Below are 23462 nucleotides of genomic sequence, written 5' to 3' on the forward strand. Positions count from 1 at the left end.
ATATGTTCTATCCAGAACTCTTTAAGTGGCATTTTTAGTTTCACCTGGTTCAAATTCTGTACAATAATAATAAAAATCTTCTATTAAGAAACATATGTTATTCTATTATTGGTCAGATAATCAAAACAATAATCAGTGCTACACAGCTATTTCTGCTCCTTCAAGCAGAAAGAGCTGAGCTTTGGTTGATGTTAAAAGTATTTTTTACCTACAAATGACCAAGCATTCACTAAAAAAAATAAATTTTACTACATTTTAGGAAATAAATGTTTATTTTCTTATTTAAAAAAGGAATTAAATTTTTCTACAACTTTGCGTTGGTCACAGAAATTCCCAATAAAATACTTAATAATTTCCGGCTGCAACATGAAGAAGCAGAAATGTGAAAACATTCAGGGTGTTTGAATGTTTTTACATGATGTTGCCGTTTTCTGAGCTCTCGCTGAACAGGATTAGTCAGAAATTGGGAGAAGATGCGTTAAAATTGAGATGGGTTAGGCACAAAGAAACCAAGTTATAGGAAGATTCATCTCTAAATAACGAAAGGTCGCTTCTAAAAATCCAACTCTCCTCAACTGAAAACCGTCTCTTCAGTAGCTGCGTTTCCATCACAAATGTGCGCAAAGTTTTTTATATTCTGATGTTGAAAAAACTATTTTGCAATCACGGTGTTTCTATTAAAATGACACGGAAGCAAGATACTGCACACAGTAAGTCGCTAAAATCATGGACGTAAACACTTGCATGAGATACATAAATAATTCAGTCGCTCATCATCCATCAGAGGAGACATCAGTGTCTTATTMAGGCACTGGAGCCACAAACCCCGACTACTTGGGAGCGTCGTTTTGGGGAAATTGTAGAAGAGTTATGACTTCAAAACATTTGAATGGCACGTTTTATGGACTGTGCGATACTGTGGGAGCTCTAGTGGAGCCGGCTGCACACATTGTTCAACGCTGTGTACAAATTGGCGTGATGCGAATAAAAACGTTTCTGTGGAGGTTTGCGAAAACCATAAATTTCCACATGGCAGAAAAACCGCCTCATCCTAGCTCAAAAGCGTTTTATGAAAAGGTGGTCTTTGCATTAAGCTAATTTACTTCAGTAAATCCAATTTGAGCAATTTTATGGTCAATGGAAACAGCTACTAACTAGCTAATGGATGATGTCACTGATAGAGTCACAAGGGCGACTCTCTTGTAAGAATCAAAGCTGCCATTTTAAAAAATTTGCAACAGTGACTCATCCTCATCCTAACGCCAAACCTTTTTATCGAAAACTGTGAATTTCTTTTAAATTGGCATACATTTATTTTCATAACTCCAATTTACACATTGTTATGGTCTGATGGAAACACAGCTCACGATCGTGACAAACTAAATTTGACGCCGGTAAAACAATCCCGTGTTTGTGTCTAACCCTCTCGTCACGGTGAGGCAGCCAATCAGAAATGAGATGGCGAGACTTGCAGGTTCATCTCTGTYGGCGTGAGTGATGTGTGATGGTTTCAACAGGATGAGACAGCAGAGATGAGGCTCTGAAAGTAGGAGACTGACAGACACTGGGACACACACGATGTCCAGGTCGGATCTGAACGATTACGGGGCAGAATCAGGTGTGAAAAGGTCACTCTGGGGTCAGCTGGAACACACACCTCCTCTTCCTCTGAACTGTCATGGTCATGGTAGCCCTGGGCTATGGAGGCGGTCAGGGAGGCTGCCTTGGGCTCCAGGTAGCAGAGGCAGAGCGCCAGCGGGAAGGACAGGGTGAGGGCGTAGGGGACTGAGAAGGAAGTGGTGAGCAGGAAGAAGAAAATGAAGAGGAAGCAGGGGATGAGGGACGGCGACTTGATGGGGAGGAAGTTCTGCGCGCACTCCGGGACGAAGCGCATCTCGGACAGATCGGGGAAGGTGATGTAGCCGTCCTCGTCCAGGACGGAGGACAGGTCGGGCAGGTGCAGGGAGAAGGAGAAGAGCGTGCCGCCGGCGCCCCGCCGCCCACCCCGCTCCAGGCGCTGCTTGCGGGCAGACAGCAGCAGCGCCTGCTCCTCCAGCAGGGCGGCCTTGCGGTCGGCGTGGGCCTGCCGCCGCCGGCAGCCGCCGCCGCTCTTGGCCGGGCTGACTGACGACGCCCGCTTACGGCCGCTCTCCCTGCGCCGCCGCCGCACTTTGGTCGAGGAGATGGGGGATGATGGGAGGGAGAGTTCGGAGCGCAGCGGGTCGCTGGCGTACGCAGGGAGGGGGAGCTGGATAATGTATGTGTGGATGGAGAGAAGCGAAGGGGGGAAGGAGGCGGTGAGGGGGACACGCATGAGCACACACGAGTAAAATGTGAGGGTCAAAGGAAGGACAAGAAAAGAAAAGCGAATTAGTAAAGCGGACAAAGGATGAGAAGCCTGACTACTGCAGAGGGTTAGGCTGAAAGCAACTGGGAGTTTTACATCAGCCTTCAACAAAGTAATAAAGAAACAAATAAACAGGAAGCAAGAAAAAACAGGAAGTCTGAGTACACGTCTCGGTGAGAGCCTTTGGACAAATCTTTACCTTCGTGTCGTGTCTGAGCGGCGTCGTGGAGGCGGTCTCCGCGGCAACTTCCTGCGCATCCTCCTGCTCCGCATTCTCCTCCTCCGCCTTCTTCTCTGTCGTTACCGTGGTGATGATGTCCTCCTTGGCGATGACTTTGGGCGCCCCGTCTGCGGCGCTGCCCTTCAAGGGAGTCTCATGGTTCTCCGTGATGGGAGCTGAGGAGAAAGACGGAGGAGACTGCCTTTAATCTGGGATTATCTGGGACTACGACAGTTTTAAAGAAACAAAGACTCACGTTTACTTTTAGCAACAAAAAAAAAAAAAAGAAAAAGAAAGAAGTTTTGTACACGAACATAAACATGAAAGATATTAGTGATCTAAAACATCCTGGTTTCTTTTCATAAATTAGAATGTCATTAAGACATATTTATTGTAGAAGTTCTTTTTTAAAAAAACTAAGTTTTCTACATTGAACAAATGTAACAAAGTGATTTTTTAGTGCTGATGAGTTCAGTTAAATTTATCTATGTAAACTCTAAAATCAGAATATCTAAGTAATTTTTAAAGTTACAGCATTAAAAATCAATGTACTTTTCATCATGTGGGCCAAAAATGCATTTTAAAAATTGAAACACCAAAAATTGAGTTGTTGTTTTTTTTTACTTGCTTAACAATATTTAATTCAACAAATAAGGTAATCAGAATTTTTTTTTGTAGGAATGAGATTGTAGATCCAAAACTTCAAATAGTTTTTCTTTGTTAAATGAAAGGCATCCAATTTTCTTATTATTTTCATCTGGATTGAAGAAAACTGAAAAAATACTTCATCTAAACAGGATCTAGGTCAGTCTTCATTTTAAAAACATTTGCTGCCTTTTAATACTGCATTAAAAGCAGATTTGGGTGAAACATGTCAGTAGTTGTAGTTTTGTCCTAATTTGTGTTACTTTTGTGGCCGGGGGCAGGAGGGCCGCACAAAATTAGTCCAGCGGCCCCAAATGGCCCCCRAGCCTCACTTTGAACACCTTTGCTCAAGAGGAAGTTGAGGAAGGCTTCTTCCTTCAGACCTCAGCAGAGGGTCGTTCACCTCCATGCCACGCTGCACWGACGCAGTAACAAACTCARACCGAGCCTGAATGCAGAGTTTGCAGGCAGGACAATCTGACCTCCGTCTAAGCTGCGGGACATGTTGTAGCGTTTGCTGGAGGAGCGCTCAAACAGCGGTGCCGGCCTGGCGATCTGCGCGCTGGCTCTCCGTGTCTGGGCCTGGGTTCTGCCGCTGTAGCGAAACTTGGAGCCGAGGCTGAGGAACTTCTTCGGCGGCGCCTCAGGAGACACGAGCCTGTGACAAGTTACAAACAAGCGCATTAGTCAGACCAGAAATAAAACACCGATTTGAGCCACGGCAGTAAAAGCGCTCATTTAAATGCGTCTCCAGGGAGCCCCCAGGCYGACTTCGCTACGCCAAATGACTCGAGAGAACGCATTTTAGCTTGAAGCAGCAACTTTACATCATGAACTACGACGAGGCTCAGCAGAGTCTCTGCTTCACAGGAAGGAAATCCAGTACAGTGACACAAGCAGGAAAGTGCAAAGCAGGCTTGGCTCCCTCAAATKTAATACTGCACAGAGAGAATTAAWGTCATTTTACTTTATTCATATTTAAAACTCAACGTGCCTCGAAATGYATCATTTTTCAAAGTTCAGCGTATTTTATTGGGATTTTATGTAACATACCACMACAATATGTGCATAAAAATCTGTGCTGCACCTCTGGATTAAATCTACTGTACTCTGATACCCCTAAATAAAACATCCACTGCAAGTAAATGCTTTCAAAAGGCCAGATTTTTTCTCAGCATAAATGGAGCTGCTCTGCGTACGAATCATGTATGTTTGTTCTTCATTTAGGGGTATCAAATTATCAGGGTTTCCTTAAATAGAAACTTTTCACAAGATAGCAAAGAAATATAGAAGTCTAGTCTTGGAGTAGCAAATGCATGAACTAGTTCTTCAGTATGACTCCTGKACAGGATATTTCTAATCTTAACAATATTCCAAGAATGGAAAAAGGAAATCCTAGAAAYGTGTTTATTATGGGACTAAAATGACATATTCTGGTCAAAAATAACAAAAAAGGTTTTCTACTTTATTATCGAAGGCCAATTTAATGCAAATCAAGTTTAATGTCATCCAGGTGTTAATGTTTTCCACACCTGCATGTAATCTACCTAAAACTTTGGATTCATCAGGATTTATATGTAGATATATCTGAGTATCATCAGCATAACAGTGAAAACATATAGTAATTAAACTGATCCAAGCACAGAGCCCTGCGGTACTCCACCAATAACCCTGGAACGGGAAGAAAATTTATCGTTCACATGAACAAACTGGAGTTTTTGTGTTGATCTATTTCATAAAATCTCAATAGAAAAGCAGGAGTTTTCTGTTGCAATGCGACAGCGTTCAAGTGGTAAAGACATTTTTACCAAGACGCTACAGATAAGGCAGGTTTTGCAAATAGTTTTTAACCAGAAGTAAACTGCTACCTGAAGAAGGTGTGGTGCTCCACGCAGACCTTCCATAGCCTTTTGGCAGCGCGATGGTTTGGGAGCTTGAAACCAATCGTACTTTCAAACTGCTCAAACTGCAACAGAGWCCACAAAAAATACAAACTTCTTGTTTTCATCTTCATTAAAACCTTGAAGAATATTCCCTAATCATATTACATGAACTGATTAATCGTGATTAATAGATCATTGAATTCATTGTTAAYAAATTTAGTAATCAATTAATCGTTGGTGTACAGACTGCAAAGAATGCCATTTGCAAAAAGAACATTTGCAGAGCTGTAATTATGCCCAAACTGAACAAAATATATACACTGTTTGCATTTAAGATWAAAAAAAGTCTAGTTTTTCTGCAAACATACTTGACCCACGACTCAAATGACACAGTTTTTGTTTCACCCCTTTTTGTACAAAAAGTGGTTAAATTGTTAAATGAAAAACCTGCAGAATGCCACGATTTTTTTATCCGATTAATTGACTAATCGTCAGAATATTTCATTATTAAAATGATTGGTAGTTGTAGCACTATGGTAGTTTAACTTTCTCTTTAACCATGTCAACAAAGCCCTACCTTCAAATTCAATGTCCCAATTCAACACTTAATGATTAAAGAGGCAAACTGTGATAAATTATGAAACATTAACATTTCTATAATGTGATTTCTAGAATGTTTGACAGAGTAGTTTCCGTTTCACCCAAATTTTCACATTTTAAGAACCTCTGGGTTTAAATTTCCTGAGGAATCATGGATGACTTTAGYAGTCTGTTACGGCTTTTACCTCGCCGGGTCGGATTTTGATGTAAAAGTTGTTCCTCTTGTAGGAGATCTTGAGGATTTTGGGCCATGCGAACCTGTTGATCCGCAGCCGGTCTCTGTAGATGAGGAGGCCGCTCGCACAAACTCCCAGCATGATCTCTACGCCCTCAGAGTCCTGCGACAACGACACGTTGAGAAAAGACATGAGCACACGTCTGTTTCAGGAGGCTGGAGGAAAATCCACCCAACTGCATCACTCCCCTCTGTAACCCACAGCAAATAAACTTTCATAAACTCTTTGGTATGTACRGGAAGTGTTCAGGCGTCACAGCAGGACAAAGTGGAAATGTAAAAAAAAAAGGTTTGTGGTGATGACAGGGGGGTTGAGCAGGCAGGCATGGAGCGGAGTCAGGCGTGAGGTTCTCTAATCTCCTCTATGCACGYGGCGGCGACACTAAATGGCGGCTGGAGGGGCGCCGACCGGCAGCAGTGAAGGATTTTAGGAAAAAAATAAAGATGATGCTCTTCACTGTACAAGCGTGAAATGGCTGGCTGAATCCAACGAGGGATCCGAAGTGGGAGCAACCAATCTCGAGTGATAAGTGGGTTGTGTTGTGAGGAGCCATGCACAAGTGGAAAACACACTCACTCAGGTAGTGTAAGCACATGGRAAGCGGCCTCTTACCTCTCCCWCAGCTGGAGCCAAGCTCTCATAGAGATTCCCTACCAACTTTGCATTTCGTGAGAGAGGAGAGAAGACAAAAGAGGAAGCTCTTCTGATATGTACATATTTTCTTGTGTATCAAAACTGTAACTAACAGAGGCGGCGCTGATCCCCGACGTCTATTCAGTTCGATCAAAGCCACTTCCTCATCTCTGTCATCTCATCCCGCATCGCTCACTCACAGGCCCATTCTGACTTTCAAAGCTCTTTTTGATAATCCGTTTTATGCTCTCTCTCTTTCCTGCCTGTTGTTCTGAAGCTGCTTTTGATGCYGGTGGAAGACAAACAGTAAAAGAATAAAAAAATWAAATAAAAAAAAAGTCAAGCTGGGCTCCAGATCTGCTCAGGCAAACCCACAGAGACGGCAGTGAGGCGAACGGTGTGAGTCGACTGGTGCAGAAGCAACGTTAGACGATGTCAAACCAAGGGGTTACCGTGGCAGCCATGATGTTTATCAAGCGGGTATGCGGTGAGGCATCACAAGTAACGTTATGGGTGAAAAATGTGTGGGAAGAAACCGGTAAAACATTTTTGGGACGTCTCACATTTAGGAACGATTTGTATCGGATTTCCTGACGAACCTCAACTCTTTACATCTCACTAAGCATGACAAATTRAAATAAGTTYGACCATTTCYATTCTGATGTTTAATCATTTTTTATTTATCATAAAAAAAATTTGTTTACAGAGACATCAAAATAYATTTTATTTCTGGTTTCATGAGTTGCAGGCGGTTTTTATTTCTGATTTATCGTTTTTGCTCATCATATTTTATTTAAGATATATAAAATATCTTCTGGATTCAGTATTAAGTGTTCCTAACAAAATTAAAGTTCAATGATCACTGTTAGGGCAAACTTGCATTATTAAGCCATTATTACTTTAAAATWGTCTCAAAACAACATTATCATTTATTGCAATACGTTCTCTGGACGCTTCATCACCCAGYAAAATTTGTTATTGTGAAAGTTATTGTCTACTGATATCAGCTGTTGGTTTACTGGGATTTTAAGTCACTCAAACAAACAATAAAATAAAATAAAAAACTCCCTAGTTATATGTGTACATCTTGTGTAACTGGAATATAGTCTATGTTTTTTTTTGTTTTTTTTTTTAAGTAAGCAGAAGTTTTCCACACTAACTTTAGTGGGGTTTTTTGTCRTTTAAAAATGTTGCTGAAGAGACTGTATTGGCTGCTGCAGTTTTCCCAGACAACTTTGGATTCAGGAAAAAGCTACACAAAGAGCAGCTGAATCACTAGTCATTACATTTTATGATSTTAAAATAAAGTTTATGAAGGGGGAAACAAACTTTTTCTAGACGTTTTCGTCAGGAGATTATTAGGATTTTAAGCCCAATTCTAAAATCATACTAAAACAAACAAAATAAAGAAAAAGAAAACATGCTTGTGTTTTCTTTCTACTGCACCAAAAAGCTGTGCATAAATACATTGTCAGCAGGAGCACGTCTAGAGTTTCTCTGTAGCTGCGTTGAGTCAGATGAATGTAGAGAAGGATGGACAGATAAGACTGCAATGAATCAAATTTAGAGAAAAACTCAATAATCCCCCACAAACAAACCAACAGAGACATAATAAATACTTAAATAATGTATATAAAAAGATAAAAATGTAATTTTCCAGCCTGCCATSATAGCGTCTTCACTTATAGCGCCAGAACAAGAGCAACACAAAAAGTGTGAGCGGTGCCGATATGTGACCAATTCTCTAAAAATGGCTGGAAAAAAACAGGCAAATGGTTGTGACCCATGAGGAAGAACATGCTAATAAAACATGTTATGTTGATGACCATGTGATCAGCAGGTGGTGAGAGAGCGAGTCATGTAATGACCAGAGTGGACAAAGAAGGGGCAGCATTATTAATTCACCAGTTGGCCGTTGCATTTGTTTTCGTGTTGAGTGATAAAGTAACAGAAGGAATAATAAATCAGAGGTTACCACTCTGTCGGCTCGTTACCTTAGCATGATGGAGGTCGACCCCGTACATCGACAGCTTTTTGGCATTTTCCAGGAAGTGGATTTCGGCTTCAGCYGGTGTCATCCCCCTGCAGCAAAAACACAAGACAAATACTAGCTACCGAAATATCTTCGTGAATCAAAACAGAAAAACAATCAGTGCATCTACATTTAAAATCCAATCAGAGACTCTATTATATGCTGCATTTGTGCAGCAAATTAGTTTTTTTTCTTATGGAAAGCTTCACCTCCTAAAACTGACAAACATTTGAATTACTGTTACTAWTCTATTTACAAGTTTAACTTTCTTATAAATAAATTGTTTTAAGACGATGCACATGTAAGATGATGATGATGATGATTATTATTATTCCAGTCCTTTCTAAGCTCTTTCTAAGAGAGTAAGTATTACACATAACTCATTATAATGAGTTGTGTGTTTTTTTCTTGCTCAAGAGAGCAAGAAAAAAAACACAAAKATCATTGCTAAATACTCTATCCTTTCTAAAATGTATTTTGTATTATCTAATGTATAAAAGCTTCATGCTTCATAAATAAATCTCGGGAAACTGGATTATAAATCCTGTCCTATGTGGATCATTCAATGTATTAAGTGTACTTTTTTTTGTATTTAGACCAGTGATGTCCAAAGTGTGGCCCGGGGGCCGTTTGTGGCCTTCTGGATAATTTTATTTGGTCCCTCGTCCATAATTCAAGAATGGAGCGAATTTGGGATTAATTTGAAAGTTTTACAGACAAATAAAATCTTCTTAAGCATTTAATAACTTAGATTCAAGACAAAGCATTTTCCTGTGTTAATGTTCCCATTTTCATTGATTACGCTTTGCTAAAACCATCAAACGCTACATGTTTGTTACAAAAAATGAAAAAACAAAACAAAAAAAAAACAAAAAACCTGGGAATATGTTTTTATGACATTTAAAACAGCAACTGTGCAAGAAATGTGTACAATTTGGATCAACAATGATTTACAGATTCCAAATTAAACTACTTTGCTGTATAATAGYATCTATGCAGTATATTATTGAAGAGATGAAARCAACAAATGTCTTAAGAAATAAGTCTTTAATTTAAAAAACAAAACATGGCCATCGAGTGCTCTCCACTTGGCAATATTGGCCCAAATGGCGAAAAGTTTGATTACTGACTTAATCAATAAATGCTTTCATTAATAAAGCATAACAAAACCACGGCTAAAGAGTCAGACACCAACTTGTAGGTCTTGTGGAGCTCCATGACCTTCTCCTCCAGCTCTTTAGTCTGGTTGGGCGCAAAGCGGATTTCGCTGATGTAGTCGCTGCCCAGCTCGTCCAGGTCGTAGTCTCCGAGTTCAGACTGCACCGTGTAGGAGCCCAGAAGTGTGTGGGTGGCAAAGGAACAAGGCAGGCGACCCGAAACAACATCATCCCTCAGCTGCAARCACAGGTAGTACCTGTGAGGAAATACAGACAAGCAGGTTTCAAACCACAGTGGTATTCTCATGTCGTACTCGGTTTAGCTCAAGCTCCAGAAGARTATTAATTACTTTTAATTAACTTCACCATGGACTGTGGCAGTCACTTAAATTCTCTTCCTAACAGCAGAATAATTAGTCCTAGAAATCAGTAGTAATTAGAAAACATGATACATGACCTTTGTAAATCAGCAGCTGACTCACCTTGTTAAGTCCTCTCTCAGTTGCGACGGGTCCGGCGGGTAAAACTTGACGTTAAAAGAAAAGTTCCAGGGTCCGTCTGCGACGCAGAAAGAGTGAGAAATAACCACAGTTAGGATTTAGCAGGTTAGTGGTACAACGGGTTAGTCACTGGGATTTGGACGTACTCCGGATCTGCTTCTTAAGCTCTTTGGAAGGGTCCAACCAATTCTGCAAAACCACAGAAGRAAAAAGTCACAACCAGTTTCTACACAAATTACATAGAGATGTACTTCTTAAAAGTAGGAGATCTTAACCAGTGTGTCTCACTGACTTACTTTCAAAATCTAATCTAGGAAGAGTTACTGTACTTCAGCTTGAATTAATATGTTATTGCTTGTGAACAACTTTATAGTTTCATAAGGGTGGGAGGGAATCACAAGTTAATTGTTTTCAGATTACCTTCTGACTCTCTATGTCTCTGTATGTGATGCCAAAGTAGTCCTTCTCCAGCAGGTTCAGGTGTTCACACACCTTATCAAAGAGCACTTGGCCTTTGGCTCGTTTCTGTGAGAAGAAAACCCAAAACTTGTTTTAAACTTGTCTCAATTCATATATATCCTTGAAATAAAAAAATACAGTTTCATCCAGAGTTTGAGGGCAATGCAACTTATTTAAAGGTGACCTATTGTGGTTCCTTGAACGGGTTAGGACAGGCCTATGAGCGATACAAAACATGTTCACTACATTTTGGCACAAAATCATCCTTGATGAGATTTTAGTTTGCTCAGTTATGCCTATTCTGAGATGTTTTAGGGCATCCTGTCACTTTAAATCCAGATACGCTGCTACTGGCCACGCCCACCAACTCAACGTTTACACTCGCACATTAAAAGCAAAAGTAGAGCCTCCTGCACAAGGATTCAGAAAGTAGTTTCAACAACAAAACGCTTGTCTTTTCCAGCAGCCATTGTACTGCGCTTACAGCAGTAAAACCAGCTGGGGTTGCTTGGGTTGCTAGGTGACGGCTCAGTGTGACACAACAATCAGGAAGTTTTTGAAACTGCTCATTTTCCAGACACCAAAAACCAGTAAATTTTAGCCAAAAATGCTACGTGTTTTTTTAAGTGGTTGGGTTGTTTTTAGAAGAAGCTGAGACACAAATAAAAGCATGAAAACAAGGAAAAAGTGAATTCTGTATAACGGTTCCCCTTTAATGTGTTTGATTGCCGTTTACTTTTCTTTTTAAACAGTGCTTTTACGAGTGACGTCTCATTTATGTGATCAAAACATCTACACTTAAATTTTGGGAAAATWTTTTGTCTTTATACATGCAGAAGCACCCACAAATAATAGCCCACTTCACTGAACCCTATTGAAAACCTCCTGGTTTTTCCACCAAATACTAATTTCTGAACTCTTCCTGATTGTTGTTTCTAAATCAATACAAACTTTTCTTTGCATTATTTGAAAGCACATTGTTTTTTGACCATTTCTCGTTTTCTGCAAATAAATGCAAAATTTTTACTTTGAATATATGTTGTCAGAAGTTCATAGAATAAAAGAAAAAAGTTCATTTTACTCAAGCAAATACCTATAAAAAAGTAAAATCAGAGAAACTGATCATTGTAAGTGGGAGCTGTATACGTTAGCTTCCTTTAGCCTCACCTTTGTGTAGGTTAAGAACAAATTATATTTATAATATAGAGATATATAAATAAAGAGAATATAACAATAAAGAGAACATGGCGAACACGTGCTTTCCACATGACTGGGAAAAATCACATACAGACAGAATAAAATGTCAAAAGAGAAAACTTATCAGGGTTATGAACAGAATTTCAAATCTACTCATTGCAGGAAGACAATCCTACCCAGTCGTCTCTAAGGAAGTCAACAGTCAGACGACTTCTGCCCAACCTCTCAAACGCGGCACTTGAAGCTGGCTTTACAGACACGCAAACAAAAAATGCTGCGATGTACAAAACCTCTTGGATCAGTCAAGCAGCTATGGAAAAGATAAGGACCCAGTAACCAGAGTAAGCAAGAGGTGAACTGTCTGGATATCTGCGCCAGGGGAAAACAAAAGAAGCTGGAAGGTAAACTGACCTCAAATCAGATGAGGAACATTGATCTTGATCAACTGTGTCTAAACATAGAACGTAAACGGGAACAGACTCACAGTGATCTTGTAGGAGAAGTGAGACTGCACAGTCAGACACTTATTTGGAAAACAAAATACCATTTTCATAACCCATTTCATCTGAAGGCCACTTTCTGCACAAGTCGTTGCACAAACAGAAAGTCAGCAAATAAAGTTTTACATTTCTCAGCTGCACCACATCATAAATTTAAGACGCTTGACTAATAGTGGCCAAAAATAAAGAGAATTGTGAGGATACTTTCATCCTGTACAGCCACATACTATCCAGTAAGCACAGAAAGAAAATTCTGAAGGTAAGAAGACCTTCACAAATTTAATATCATCATCTGGGAGATGCCGGGAATTTCATTTTCCCTCTATCACAACCTAACAGAGTGAGAAGTGCAGCTGTGGGAGCTTCAGCAGCTTCGTGTCGCAGAGAATGATAGGAAACGATTAGCCTGGGCTGCTTCCCACAGGGGCCAGCTGAGCTGAGCTGGAAAACTACAAGGTCAGGGGGATAAAAGTGTCAAGACTTGACGTCCCGGACCAGTCTAAGAYGGGGGATGGAGGCTGGRAGGAGGAAGCCTCTCTGGTAATTAGTTTTSCGACCTCAGCTGGACTGGTCCTGTCTCATCTCTGCTGGGTTTAAGCTGAACTGGGACGATAATTCAATGAAGATGACTACACACAATAACATCTTCACAATTCAAAAAAACAAGAAAAAGAGAGAGAAGAAAAACCACAATAAAAAATGTAATGCATGTTTAGTATTCTAGCTTCATGTCTTCTCCTGTCAGGCCCACATCATTTAAAAAAGAATACATCGTACACACAGTATTGGTTTCAGAAAGGTTTTCATCCACATGAATYCATTCAAATCCACCCCTGTTGTTTTAAACATGCCAGTCCCATAGGGGGCAGTGTAGCACAAATCTAAAATCTATGTCAGCCAATCAAATTGCTTCAAAACAAACAACTTCCTGCTAGGACTTAAACATGGCGCAGGGAGGTTTGTTTGTGTGGACAGACATACGGGTTGGACTGCTTTTAAATGGTGTATTAGAATATAAAGTTATTAAAACACAAAACAATGTCAATCAGGAATCATGTTAAAGCAACTCTGTGGATCAGGGGCAACAAACTCATCAAGATCAAGATCATGAACGCTCTTAAAGGGCCGGTGATGCCAGAACTTATTAACAAAACCTGTTCACAAAATATCAATAAATTTTTAAAATTAAACGATATTATTGAACATCTTTTCAGTTCCTCCAGAATTTTGTGATTCTTTGCTATAAAAATCCAAGTGTTTGTTGTACTAATCTGGAAATATTTGCAAAAATGCAACTTTTATTACTTCCTGCATAGATCATGGACAATAATCTGACATCAGTTAAAGCTGAGGCAACTTTTTGGTACAAGTAAGAAATAAAAATTCTCAAGAAACTGTAGGGACTGATTGATATAATTTGGCAGTAAACARATAAAAACTGCATTGATTTGATTGAACATAATATTTATCAGATTTAGTGTTTAGTCTAGCATCTAGAGGGCCACACAGAACGATATGGCGGCCCGGATTTGGCCCACGGGCCTCGAGTTTGACACATGTGATGTAGATAAATTGGCACAGATTGTAATGTGCGGAACCCCAAATCTCCATTTTCCCCATGTACACACAAAATATTGAGTTTTATCAAATCTTCACTTTCATTGGTTTGGTTTTTAGGGGCATAAAACAGAGTTTTTGTATGGATGAAAGGCAAAATGATAAAAATGTATTCTACCTGTAAACTGAAAATTAAACCACAGGAAATTCCTACAACAAATTAAAATGCAGGATCTGTCTCAAAGGTGCAAAGATAAATAAGCAATCCTTCCAACTATTTTACTGTGGTGGGACATCACAACAAAGTTTCTCAGCGCCGCAACAGGARCAGTCGGCTAACCTCGGCATCCGACCCCCTGCTGAGGAGGAATCTGCTTAATAAAAAGGTTTTCAGAGGAAGGTCTGAGCTCCTGTTCAGCCTGGACACATCCGAGAAATCTTCTAAGGTTTTCTGTCTCCAAACGTGGAGAAAAGCTCAAAGGGATGCAGCATTAGTGAAATGCCACACAAAGGTCTCAAGATTAACTTTACAGGCAGAAAGAGGTGGGTATGTTGTGAAGCTCAAATTCATACATTTAAAAGGATAAAGCTTTTTTTATTTCAGGCTTAAGTTGAATCAATACAACWGTAGAGGTCAGTTTGTCTCATTTAAAGCTTCTTATTTAAGACAAAAAGACAGAAGTTTATCATTTCTGTCTTTTTTACAGCAGCTCTGATGTGCTGAGGTGTCCCATGAGGAGCTTTTTCCCAGACAAGACAAATGTAAATGTGCAAATCTATAARATCAGATASWATAATCAGTGTCCTTTATGCATTTGGCTGCAAAACCTGTCCTGCTAAATCTAATGAAATTTCATGTTTGGGTAGAACAAAGTCATAGCGTTGTACCGTCAGACCGTCAATTCCCGAAACCACACTCAAGAAAAAATTAATAAATAAAAATTATAAAAGCACAAGAGAGGTCAGTTCAAGCCCGCTGGACTGCGCACAGCGTAAAAAACTTGTGAGAAATTATCCAATTTCTTAGAACCGCCGGAAGGTTAATGAAAACAAAACCCCTCTTTAATCTTTTACAACGGCCGTAAACCACATTACTAAAAACATTTCACCTCCGCCGCCTGCAAAGACTGACCTCCACGTTGACGGAGTAGTCGGAGCCGTCCAGCAGAGCGATCTTGCACTGCATCATCTTCACCTTCTTCACGCCCCTCAGGGGAGACCTGGAGAGACGACTTGTGGATGACCTGTGGGATTCCTGGTCCTCCTCCTGCTGCTCCTGATAGAACAAGTGCAAAACTTTTATTAATCCACAAGTATTACGACTGTGGACTCTGTTTTTCTTTCCCATTAGTAGTATTCCTGATCCAATGCTTCTGTGTGCTATTGATGTCAAAAGCAGAAAACTAATTCTCATCTTTTCTGTAAAATGTACTCCAAGCACAAGCTTGTGTGCTTAGCACAAGCTTGTGTGCTTAGCACACAAGCTTGTTCTTGTGTGCTTGTGTGCAGTGGCTATTTTCTGTTTCCTAGAAAATAGCCACTGAAGCATCATTTGCTCCCAATACCTTCCAAGTTTGGAGTTTTGTGTCCTTTTTCCGTCTCTCTTTCATGTCGCAGTAACAGCAGATGGTCTGCCGGCGGTTTCTAACTCTAAAAAGCAAATAATTCCTTTAAATTGTTGCCACATATCTAATCTAGTACTAAATTACAATTTCCTCTCACATCTTAAAACGGCGAGGAATTGTTGCACTCAGATGAAAACGCTTYGAAAGACCAGATAAAAACTCTTCTGTTGCCATTTTATTGCGTGAATGTCCTCGCCTGGATTGTCACTTCAAGTTATCTTTGAGGAAAGAATAAAACAAAAACAATGTGTGTCACATTCCTGAAGCTATAAATAATAACTGGGACCATGCCGGAAATTTAATGAGGTCCCACAGAGAGKAGCTTGAGGTGTACCACCGTTTTTTAAAGAGAAAATACACTTTTCCACTTGGCCAAAMCTGAATTTATCCTGAAAAACAAGCTTTAGAGAGGAGTATTCATTTCTTTTCTCACATCTCAGGTTATATCAATCAGCCTGCTCCGAGTTTTCACTGAAACTCATGTGGACAGCCTGTCCAGGCAGAGCCCAAACACAGCAGGATATTACTTGGACACAACAAAAATGTGAAAGTTTCACATAAACAGTTAGGCTCGTCACAATAACAAATTTTGCTGGACAATAAATTATCCCAGAAGCTGCTGCAATAAACACTTGATACAGAAAATGGGCTTTATTTTAAATATTCAAAATAACCAAAACTGAAACCATAAATAAAATGGATTATGAAGTGTCTGTAAACAAAACTGCCCTTTAAAAATGATTAGAATTGAAATGATGAAACACATTTCAATTTTTTCATCTTGCGATGAATTAATTGATAGTTTATTGCAAAAGGCTTATAAAAAACTAAGACTGTTTTACAGATGCTGTTGAGTAATCTCTGATGAGCAGAGGTGCTGCAGACGAATGAAATCGCAGCAGAAAGCTGTTGCTGGAGCCACTTCCTGGGGCATACGTGCCCTCGGCTGGAGCGCRTTTCACAGGGATGACAGRCGGCGTYGCGCCGTGGCGCTGGGACTTTCCTCYGGCTCGTTTCTGACAGACTACACTACAGCAACAACAGCAGTTCATCATCCATCAGTGGCTGCTTAGTGCAGCCCTGAACATTCAGAGCGCAGATTAAAGAGGAGGACGAGGAGGAGGACGTTATCAGGAAGAGGAAATAAAACTGGTTCAGTTTTGTCTGTTGTGAATATTAATGGAGAAAAAACCTGTTAAACCGACTCAGACATACGGCGTTTTCTAATCAGGCTCGTCGAAGGGCAACAAATCAGAKCATGATTGAACGACAAATACTAGTCAGACTAGAACATTTACATCAGTGGTGTCCAAACGTTTTGCACCAATGATCAAAATCCCAAAGTTAAAATTACTCAGGGGTCAAATTTTATTCCCCCCCAATTAAAAAATATATTATTGACARTTATTTCTCTTTTACCTGCACAATAACAAATAAACTGTAATATTTTACATTTACTCTAAGATTTACAGCCATTTGACTTTTTAGGCTMATTAATTTCCATTTTCGATGTCCATAAAATGTTTTTAGTTTATCCCCAGCAATGAAAACACAATTTTTCTTCTGCAAACTTTTCTGTATTTAGCCATAGTTTGTGGCACGACTCATTACGAAATAAAAAAGAAAAAAAGGAGGATATAACCATCATCATCATCATCATCATCATCATCATCATCATCATCAAGTCATACTCAATAGTTTTTTTTAACACCTAAACAATGCGATTTACAAAATAGTGATGTGTAAAAGCTTAATGTGTGGCAGTATTTGACAGTTTACAATGGTAATATCTAATGTGTCCAGAGACTTGGCTCTTAAAAGAATATGTTTAAGCACCTTTTTTCAACTTTTTAAAGTACATTTCAAGATCCTGCAGGGAATCCACAGAATAACACTTTTTAAATATTATATTGTCAAGAGTCAGTGATTAGAAATTATTTTTCCTAACAAAAGATAATTTTCTGAAACTAAAATCCAGCCTGGCCAGTGGATTTTTGTGGGAGAAGGGGATTTTAATGTGAAGAAGATGAAAAGTCATGAACCGTCCTTAAAAATAAAGTCAAACTTACATGGTTTTACTTATTCAGGTGTACTTAGTCATTTTAAAGAACAATTATTCGGTCTAAAACCATCATCTCCTGAAAGAAGTTGAGCTTTGACTGCCAAAGTGCAACTTCAGTGGCCCCGTTTAGTCACTGCTCCCACAGTCAGGGAGTCGCTGTGTCAACCTGTTGGAATCCAGTTCACAAATAAGAAATATCGAAATGTTGCAAGTTGTAGCCAAATCACACGTTTATTTCTTGGAGAAATAAATAAAAGGCGCAGCAGTTAAAAGRAGAGCTGGCTCCATCGGATTTGAGGGTCGTAACAATAGAGGAGGACACTGAAATCATGCCGTCACCGCAATTTCCATTTTCCTCACAAAGAGCCGATTCATTCTGGAGCAATCATGTTGTGAAATGTTTCCTTTCTTTAAATGGACTAACACGGTTTATCTAGAACACGAAAGCTGTTTATTGATATATTCACAGGTTAAACCTTCGCTTTGTGTGTTTTCATGTCCGAGTGGAACCAGTGCGGAACATGAGGAGGCTGACCTGTTCTTTCCTGGCCGGGGTGCTGTGTCCGACTGCAGCTGGGAGCTGCTCCGGCTGGTTCTGGGGCGAGGCAGGGTCCGCCGCTGCTTTACTTTTCCCCTTCTCTGCCTCCTTCTTCGCCTGCGGCTGTTTGGCCTCCGAGTCTGCGCCCGATTCAGTTGTCATGGTAAATCACTGCAGTGGAGGGGAAAAGCAGAGTACAGGAGAAAACCCTGAGTCAGTCGACAGTTTATGAAATGATAAAGTGCCTCTTTAAAGGCCTTTCTGCAGATGAGCTTCCCTCTGATGCAAATGCAGGGATGCCTAAATATTGGCTGACAGCAGAGAAAAAGACCAAACAGACATTTTTAAAGTGTCTTTTTGATGATGCCTACCATTTGGTTTGCACAAAGGTTTTCTTGCTTAAATTGGACCAAAACACAGAAGCTATAGGCTTTAAACTAAATTAGGAATCTTGAATCTATACTGGTAATAATGTTAGTACTAGCATGTTGCTACCGATAGCAAACTTTACCCATTCCATTTAACTTAAGTTTAGGCATTAGCCTTCTATTACTGCTAATAACCTAGTAACACCATCTGCTGTTAAACACAGCTCATGATACAGACATGTTCTTTTTATGTCAACTATCATTAGCTAACATGCTACAAATTAAGTAACACAATAGTATTTGTTGATTTTATAGAATTAGCCAAAATGTCATGCTATCCTAGCCAACTGCCATGGTATCCTAGCAAGCAGATATTGTTAGCTATTGCGCCCTATCTAGCAGTAGCTAGCTAGCATGCTAACAGAAATTTATAGAATACCTTTAGCTGCATTGGGTTGTTAGCTAGCATGTTCTAAGCTAACAAAAGATAAATGTCTTCAGTCAAACTTTTAAAAGCTAGTAACCAGTATGTTACCCCATCTATTAGTCTACTAGCAGTTTATATAGCATCTAAAATGTTACAAAACTGAACTAAAATGATTTGAAAGTATATGAATCGCAAATGGAAAAAAAAAACTAATTTGTTTAGGAAACAATGACGATTTGAGCTTATTATGGATGTCAAACCTTATTTGATTTGGATTAAGCACAAAACTGCATCAAAGCAGATATTTTGAAGCTTTTTGTGAAGACGTACGGATCACCGAGATCAGAGATCATTAAGGGAACATTTACCAATTTAGATTTGTGACCAGTAATTAAGTACTTCTCCTCTAATTCACTCATGAGTACAAATGAATTACTTCAGAGCAAATTAAATAAAATGAAAATATGGACTTGTCTTTCAATCATTTATGAAGACAGAGAGATAAAGAGAAAAAGAGGACAGAAGGACATATGAACGGACGGATAGATAAATGGATGGATGAATGGACAGATAACTTTTTGAGAATTAAATAGTGAATAAAAATCAGGAAATACAAATATTTTTAAATAGTTTCTTCTCTTTTTTCTTAGGAAAATCCCCAAAATAAAACTCCAGCCTTTTACAGAACATTGTCTATTTTTGGATCGTTTTAAAGCCAGAGATGTTCCACACAAAAGGCATTTGCAGTATTTTTAGAAATTATTACAAAATTAGGGTACAGTAGACGTAGTCTTTGTGTATCATCACTATTTCCAGTGTGAGAAGATTTAAGGACATGCTACATACACTGGATATGAGCCCTTGCTGTGCAGAATGTTTACCTAGAGGAATCTGAAGTATCGTCTTTCATCGTTTTTCTTTTTGAAACGCCAACAGGCACAGATGTGGCGAGACCTTCACTCCTGGTTTTCGAGAAGCCGGGACAGATCTCAGTGAGCTGCTGGGGCGAGGGAGGGGTGCGTTTCTGTACCCCGGTGTGTTGCTTCACTCTCCACGTCTATGTTGGGGTTGGTAGTACACATGCCAGTCATTCTGCTGCTGGCCCGTTTCTCCCGCAACTCTATTTATAGGGACGTGTTTTTACCCTCGTGGTGGGAGGACCTCTTACTTCCAGCCGTCAACAACACTTTGGAACAAGGTGGTCCCCGAAAATGTCAACGTGTGCAACAAAACCCAGAAGGGTTGGATTATTTTTAAATGATTCAGGAGTAGCAACTACGTCTTACCAATTTTGACCATCTTCAATCCATGAACTGATTATGCCACACCTTAATTTGGTTCATCTTACTCGCTTCATGCTCTGTAATGGGGGATTATTTTTAAAGACATATTCCCTGACGAGCTGCTTCTTTTAATCCCACGGGAATTAATTAAAACAAGGCTTGTTTGGACTCAAGAAGCCAAAGAACTCGACTACAGTAAAGCGATTAAACGTTGACTGAAGGCAGCAATAAATCTCGAGTCTCGAGGGGAGCCAGAATTATGAGTTTTAATGTCCAAGGGTCAGTGAACGCAACATGCTGATCTGACTCTTTTCAACTTTCGATGCTATAAAATCCCTATAAAGTTTACCGGATCCAGACAGCAGGCCTGACTCAAATCAATGCGAAGGAATCACTGAGCCAAAAGATCCACATTTTAACCCCGACTTTCAAAAAAATGAAAAAATAAAAAATTAAGGCAGCACTGAGGTGAACTCGGGCAAAATTAGCAACCATAGCCTCTGCTTTGTCGTGTCACGTAGAAACCAGCTGACAGAGGACGACCGCACAGTCGACCTTTGCATCCATTAACCCTCGCAAGAAACAGGAACTATGGAGGGAGGGAGGGGTGAGAGGAACATCTTAGCACCATAGAAATTGAGGAAGAATACGTTCAGTCACTGGTGACAGGCGCTCTTCACAGGGCCACACAACAGCATGAACACTAGTCCTGTGTGTTGCTCCTCGCCATGGGACCGCCGCGTACATTGTGCCCTGAAAAGCTGCATTCACAACGCATTTAATGCCTTCGATTACAGACAATTGTTTAATATCAAGTACAGACAAAGGTAAATCTAGTAAATGCTTGCTTGAGAAAACATTTAACATGCAAGTTTACTGAACATTTTTGCTGTTTTGAAGCTTCTCAAGAACACAGGAAAATTTCACATCTAATGTGAAATCAGATGTAATTTCTAATTACAGCTCTTATAACTCAGAGCTATAATTGTGGAAAGGAAACTCTAATTGTAAAAGAAGAACAACTATTTCAACAGCTTATGAATTAGAGCAGTCCTGTTTGGTTCGCTTTAACTGAACTCTGGTCCATTTGTCTGGACAGTTTGGTTCGTTTGGGGAGGCGCGATTGTCTAATTGAACACTGATGTGGACCAAAAACACAAACTCTCGTCCGCATAAAAACCTCAGTCTCATTATGTGAACGCCAAGTAGACCAAGTCTACAGTAACAGCGCAAGGCATTCTGGGTAAATACACCAAGATGTTCAGGCTATTAAAACGTTATCTGCATCAGCCCCTTTGGTGTTACAAGAACGCAAACAGAGAAGAGACAGATGTGGCCTTCAAAATAAAAGCGGTAAACACTTTAAGGAGATGAAATTAAAGTTTTTTCTGTTGACCGCTTGTTGTGTCCCAGAGGTTTATATAGGACCAAATAGGTTTAAATGAATCCGGTGCATTATTCACTCATTTGGAAGCAATAAGATTGTAGTTGATTTTTTCCCCCACACACTGCTGACACAGCTTAAATTCAACATTGACAACTTGCATGGAGACTTTTGGCATTAATTAACCGACTTCTGCTGAGTCGGTGTAGCCTAATTGTAAGTTGATTATTAAAGCAAGACCAGAGGAAGGCAGATAGCGGATAATACTCCTCCGATGAGAATTATCCACGTTAACAGGAGGAGTAAATTCACAGTGACTGGCGCCACTGACACGCCGTTAGCTGGACGTCACTTTCGTGTCCTTCCTAACGCTGTGGCAGCGGCTGATCGGAATGAAGCTCCATTACATAATTGGTCACTGACACTAAATGTGCCGTCCATGCATATAAACCTCCATTTTAAGCTCCACTTGCGATTGTTCTGCACACTGCTGGAAAGCGGCCCGTCGCGTGCGCGTCGACCCGCATGCGTTCATGTGAGGAACGCGGGCGCTGCCATCTGTGCTGGCCGCCATTAGGCAACGAAGTCACAGCTGGACCGGTCTCTGCCAATTAAGCCCCCTCCGGCCGGTCCCGCCGGGGGAGGAATACTTGTCGTTTTTTGACACGCTGGGACCCGTCCTGAGCAGGCCTGAAGTCCATGTTGAGACCCCGTCTGCATGGCTGCAGGACGGACAGCTGTCACACCAAACGGCTGCTGTAACGGGAAACCGTGAGGCTGCGCTGGACGCTCAGATATGACAACTGTTCAGCAGCCAAAGGGCTACAAAACCCTTCCTTAAATAAGTGCAACACTTATTGGAAACAAGGTTAATTTGCAATATTTGTTAGCATTACTGATAAATATAAATACAGCTCTGTAAAAAATGAAGAGTCCACTGCACTGAACTCCATTGAAAACCTCCTGGTTGTTCCACCAAATATTGATTTCTGAACACTTCCTGGCTTAAAACATTAATATTGTTGTTTCTAAATTATGAACTTGTTTTCTTTGCATTATTTGAGGTCTGAAAGCTCTGCATCTTTTTGTTATTTTGACCGTTTCTGATTTTCTGCAAATAAAAACTACATTTTTGCTTGTAATTTCAGAGACGTTATCAGCCGTTCATAGAATAAAAGAACAAAGTTAATTTTACTCAAACATATACCTATAAATAGTAAAATCACAGAAACTGATAGTTTTAAATGTCCTCTTAATTTTTTATAGAGCTGTATATTTTTATTTCAATGTTGTATAACTTCAAAATTTAGTAGTAGAAAACGTCCAAATAGATCCAAATGACAAAATCTTAATAAATCAAAAACTGATTTTAGTCCCAAACCTGCAGATACATTTCAAAAAGTTAGACGAGCAACAGGCCTGTCAATATAAATCGTCCCAAAAGTTACTGCGACAAACAATAATATTGTTGTTTTAAGAACATTTTCAAGTAAAATATTGGTAATGGCATAATAATGCAAGTACACCCTCTCAAAGATTAACAAACGTTAATTAGGGGCATGCCATAGCAATGCATAARGAGAGCAGTACTGACTTGCGAAGCAAGTCAGTACTGCTCTCTTTATGCATTGCATGGCAGGCACCTATTGTTCTACACCTAATAGAATGTCTCTTTATTTATTTTTCTTCCATTACCGTTAATGCGGCTCGTACCGCTGCGTGCCCACCCACAAAAGTGGTATCAAATCGTGCGGCTCGATGCCGAGAAGGGAGCTATTATTTTTATTGGGGATCGGAGTTAAAATGATT

At 40.0% G+C, this 23462-nt stretch overlaps 1 protein-coding gene across 13 annotated transcripts in view; it reads right to left on the minus strand.

The window, feature by feature from the left end:
* Positions 1-23462, minus strand: part of epb41l3b (erythrocyte membrane protein band 4.1-like 3b) — a 61539-nt gene that overhangs the window by 18270 nt on the left and 19807 nt on the right. For 5 of the 13 annotated variants that reach the window (XM_017310070.1, XM_017310069.1, XM_017310075.1 and 2 more), the window contains exons 2-14: positions 18189-18362; positions 15099-15242; positions 10674-10778; positions 10400-10442; positions 10236-10311; positions 9792-10010; positions 8559-8646; positions 6544-6588; positions 5881-6033; positions 5081-5178; positions 3695-3870; positions 2547-2743; positions 1658-2248 (exon numbers count right to left, since the gene is read on the minus strand). In XM_017310070.1, coding sequence (XP_017165559.1) covers positions 1658-2248; positions 2547-2743; positions 3695-3870; positions 5081-5178; positions 5881-6033; positions 6544-6588; positions 8559-8646; positions 9792-10010; positions 10236-10311; positions 10400-10442; positions 10674-10778; positions 15099-15242; positions 18189-18353 — 2100 coding nt within the window. In that variant the 5' untranslated portion in view covers positions 18354-18362. Of the gene's footprint in view, positions 1-1657; positions 2249-2546; positions 2744-3694; positions 3871-5080; positions 5179-5880; positions 6034-6543; positions 6589-8558; positions 8647-9791; positions 10011-10235; positions 10312-10399; positions 10443-10673; positions 10779-15098; positions 15243-15531; positions 15617-15688; positions 15810-18188; positions 18363-19867; positions 19981-23462 lie in introns of those variants that run through there. The other 8 variants (XM_017310079.1, XM_017310076.1, XM_017310078.1 and 5 more) reach the window with 5 other exon arrangements.

Source organism: Poecilia reticulata, linkage group LG17 (genome assembly GCF_000633615.1).
Source record: "Poecilia reticulata strain Guanapo linkage group LG17, Guppy_female_1.0+MT, whole genome shotgun sequence".
In the NCBI taxonomy this organism is placed as follows: domain Eukaryota; kingdom Metazoa; phylum Chordata; class Actinopteri; order Cyprinodontiformes; family Poeciliidae; genus Poecilia; species Poecilia reticulata.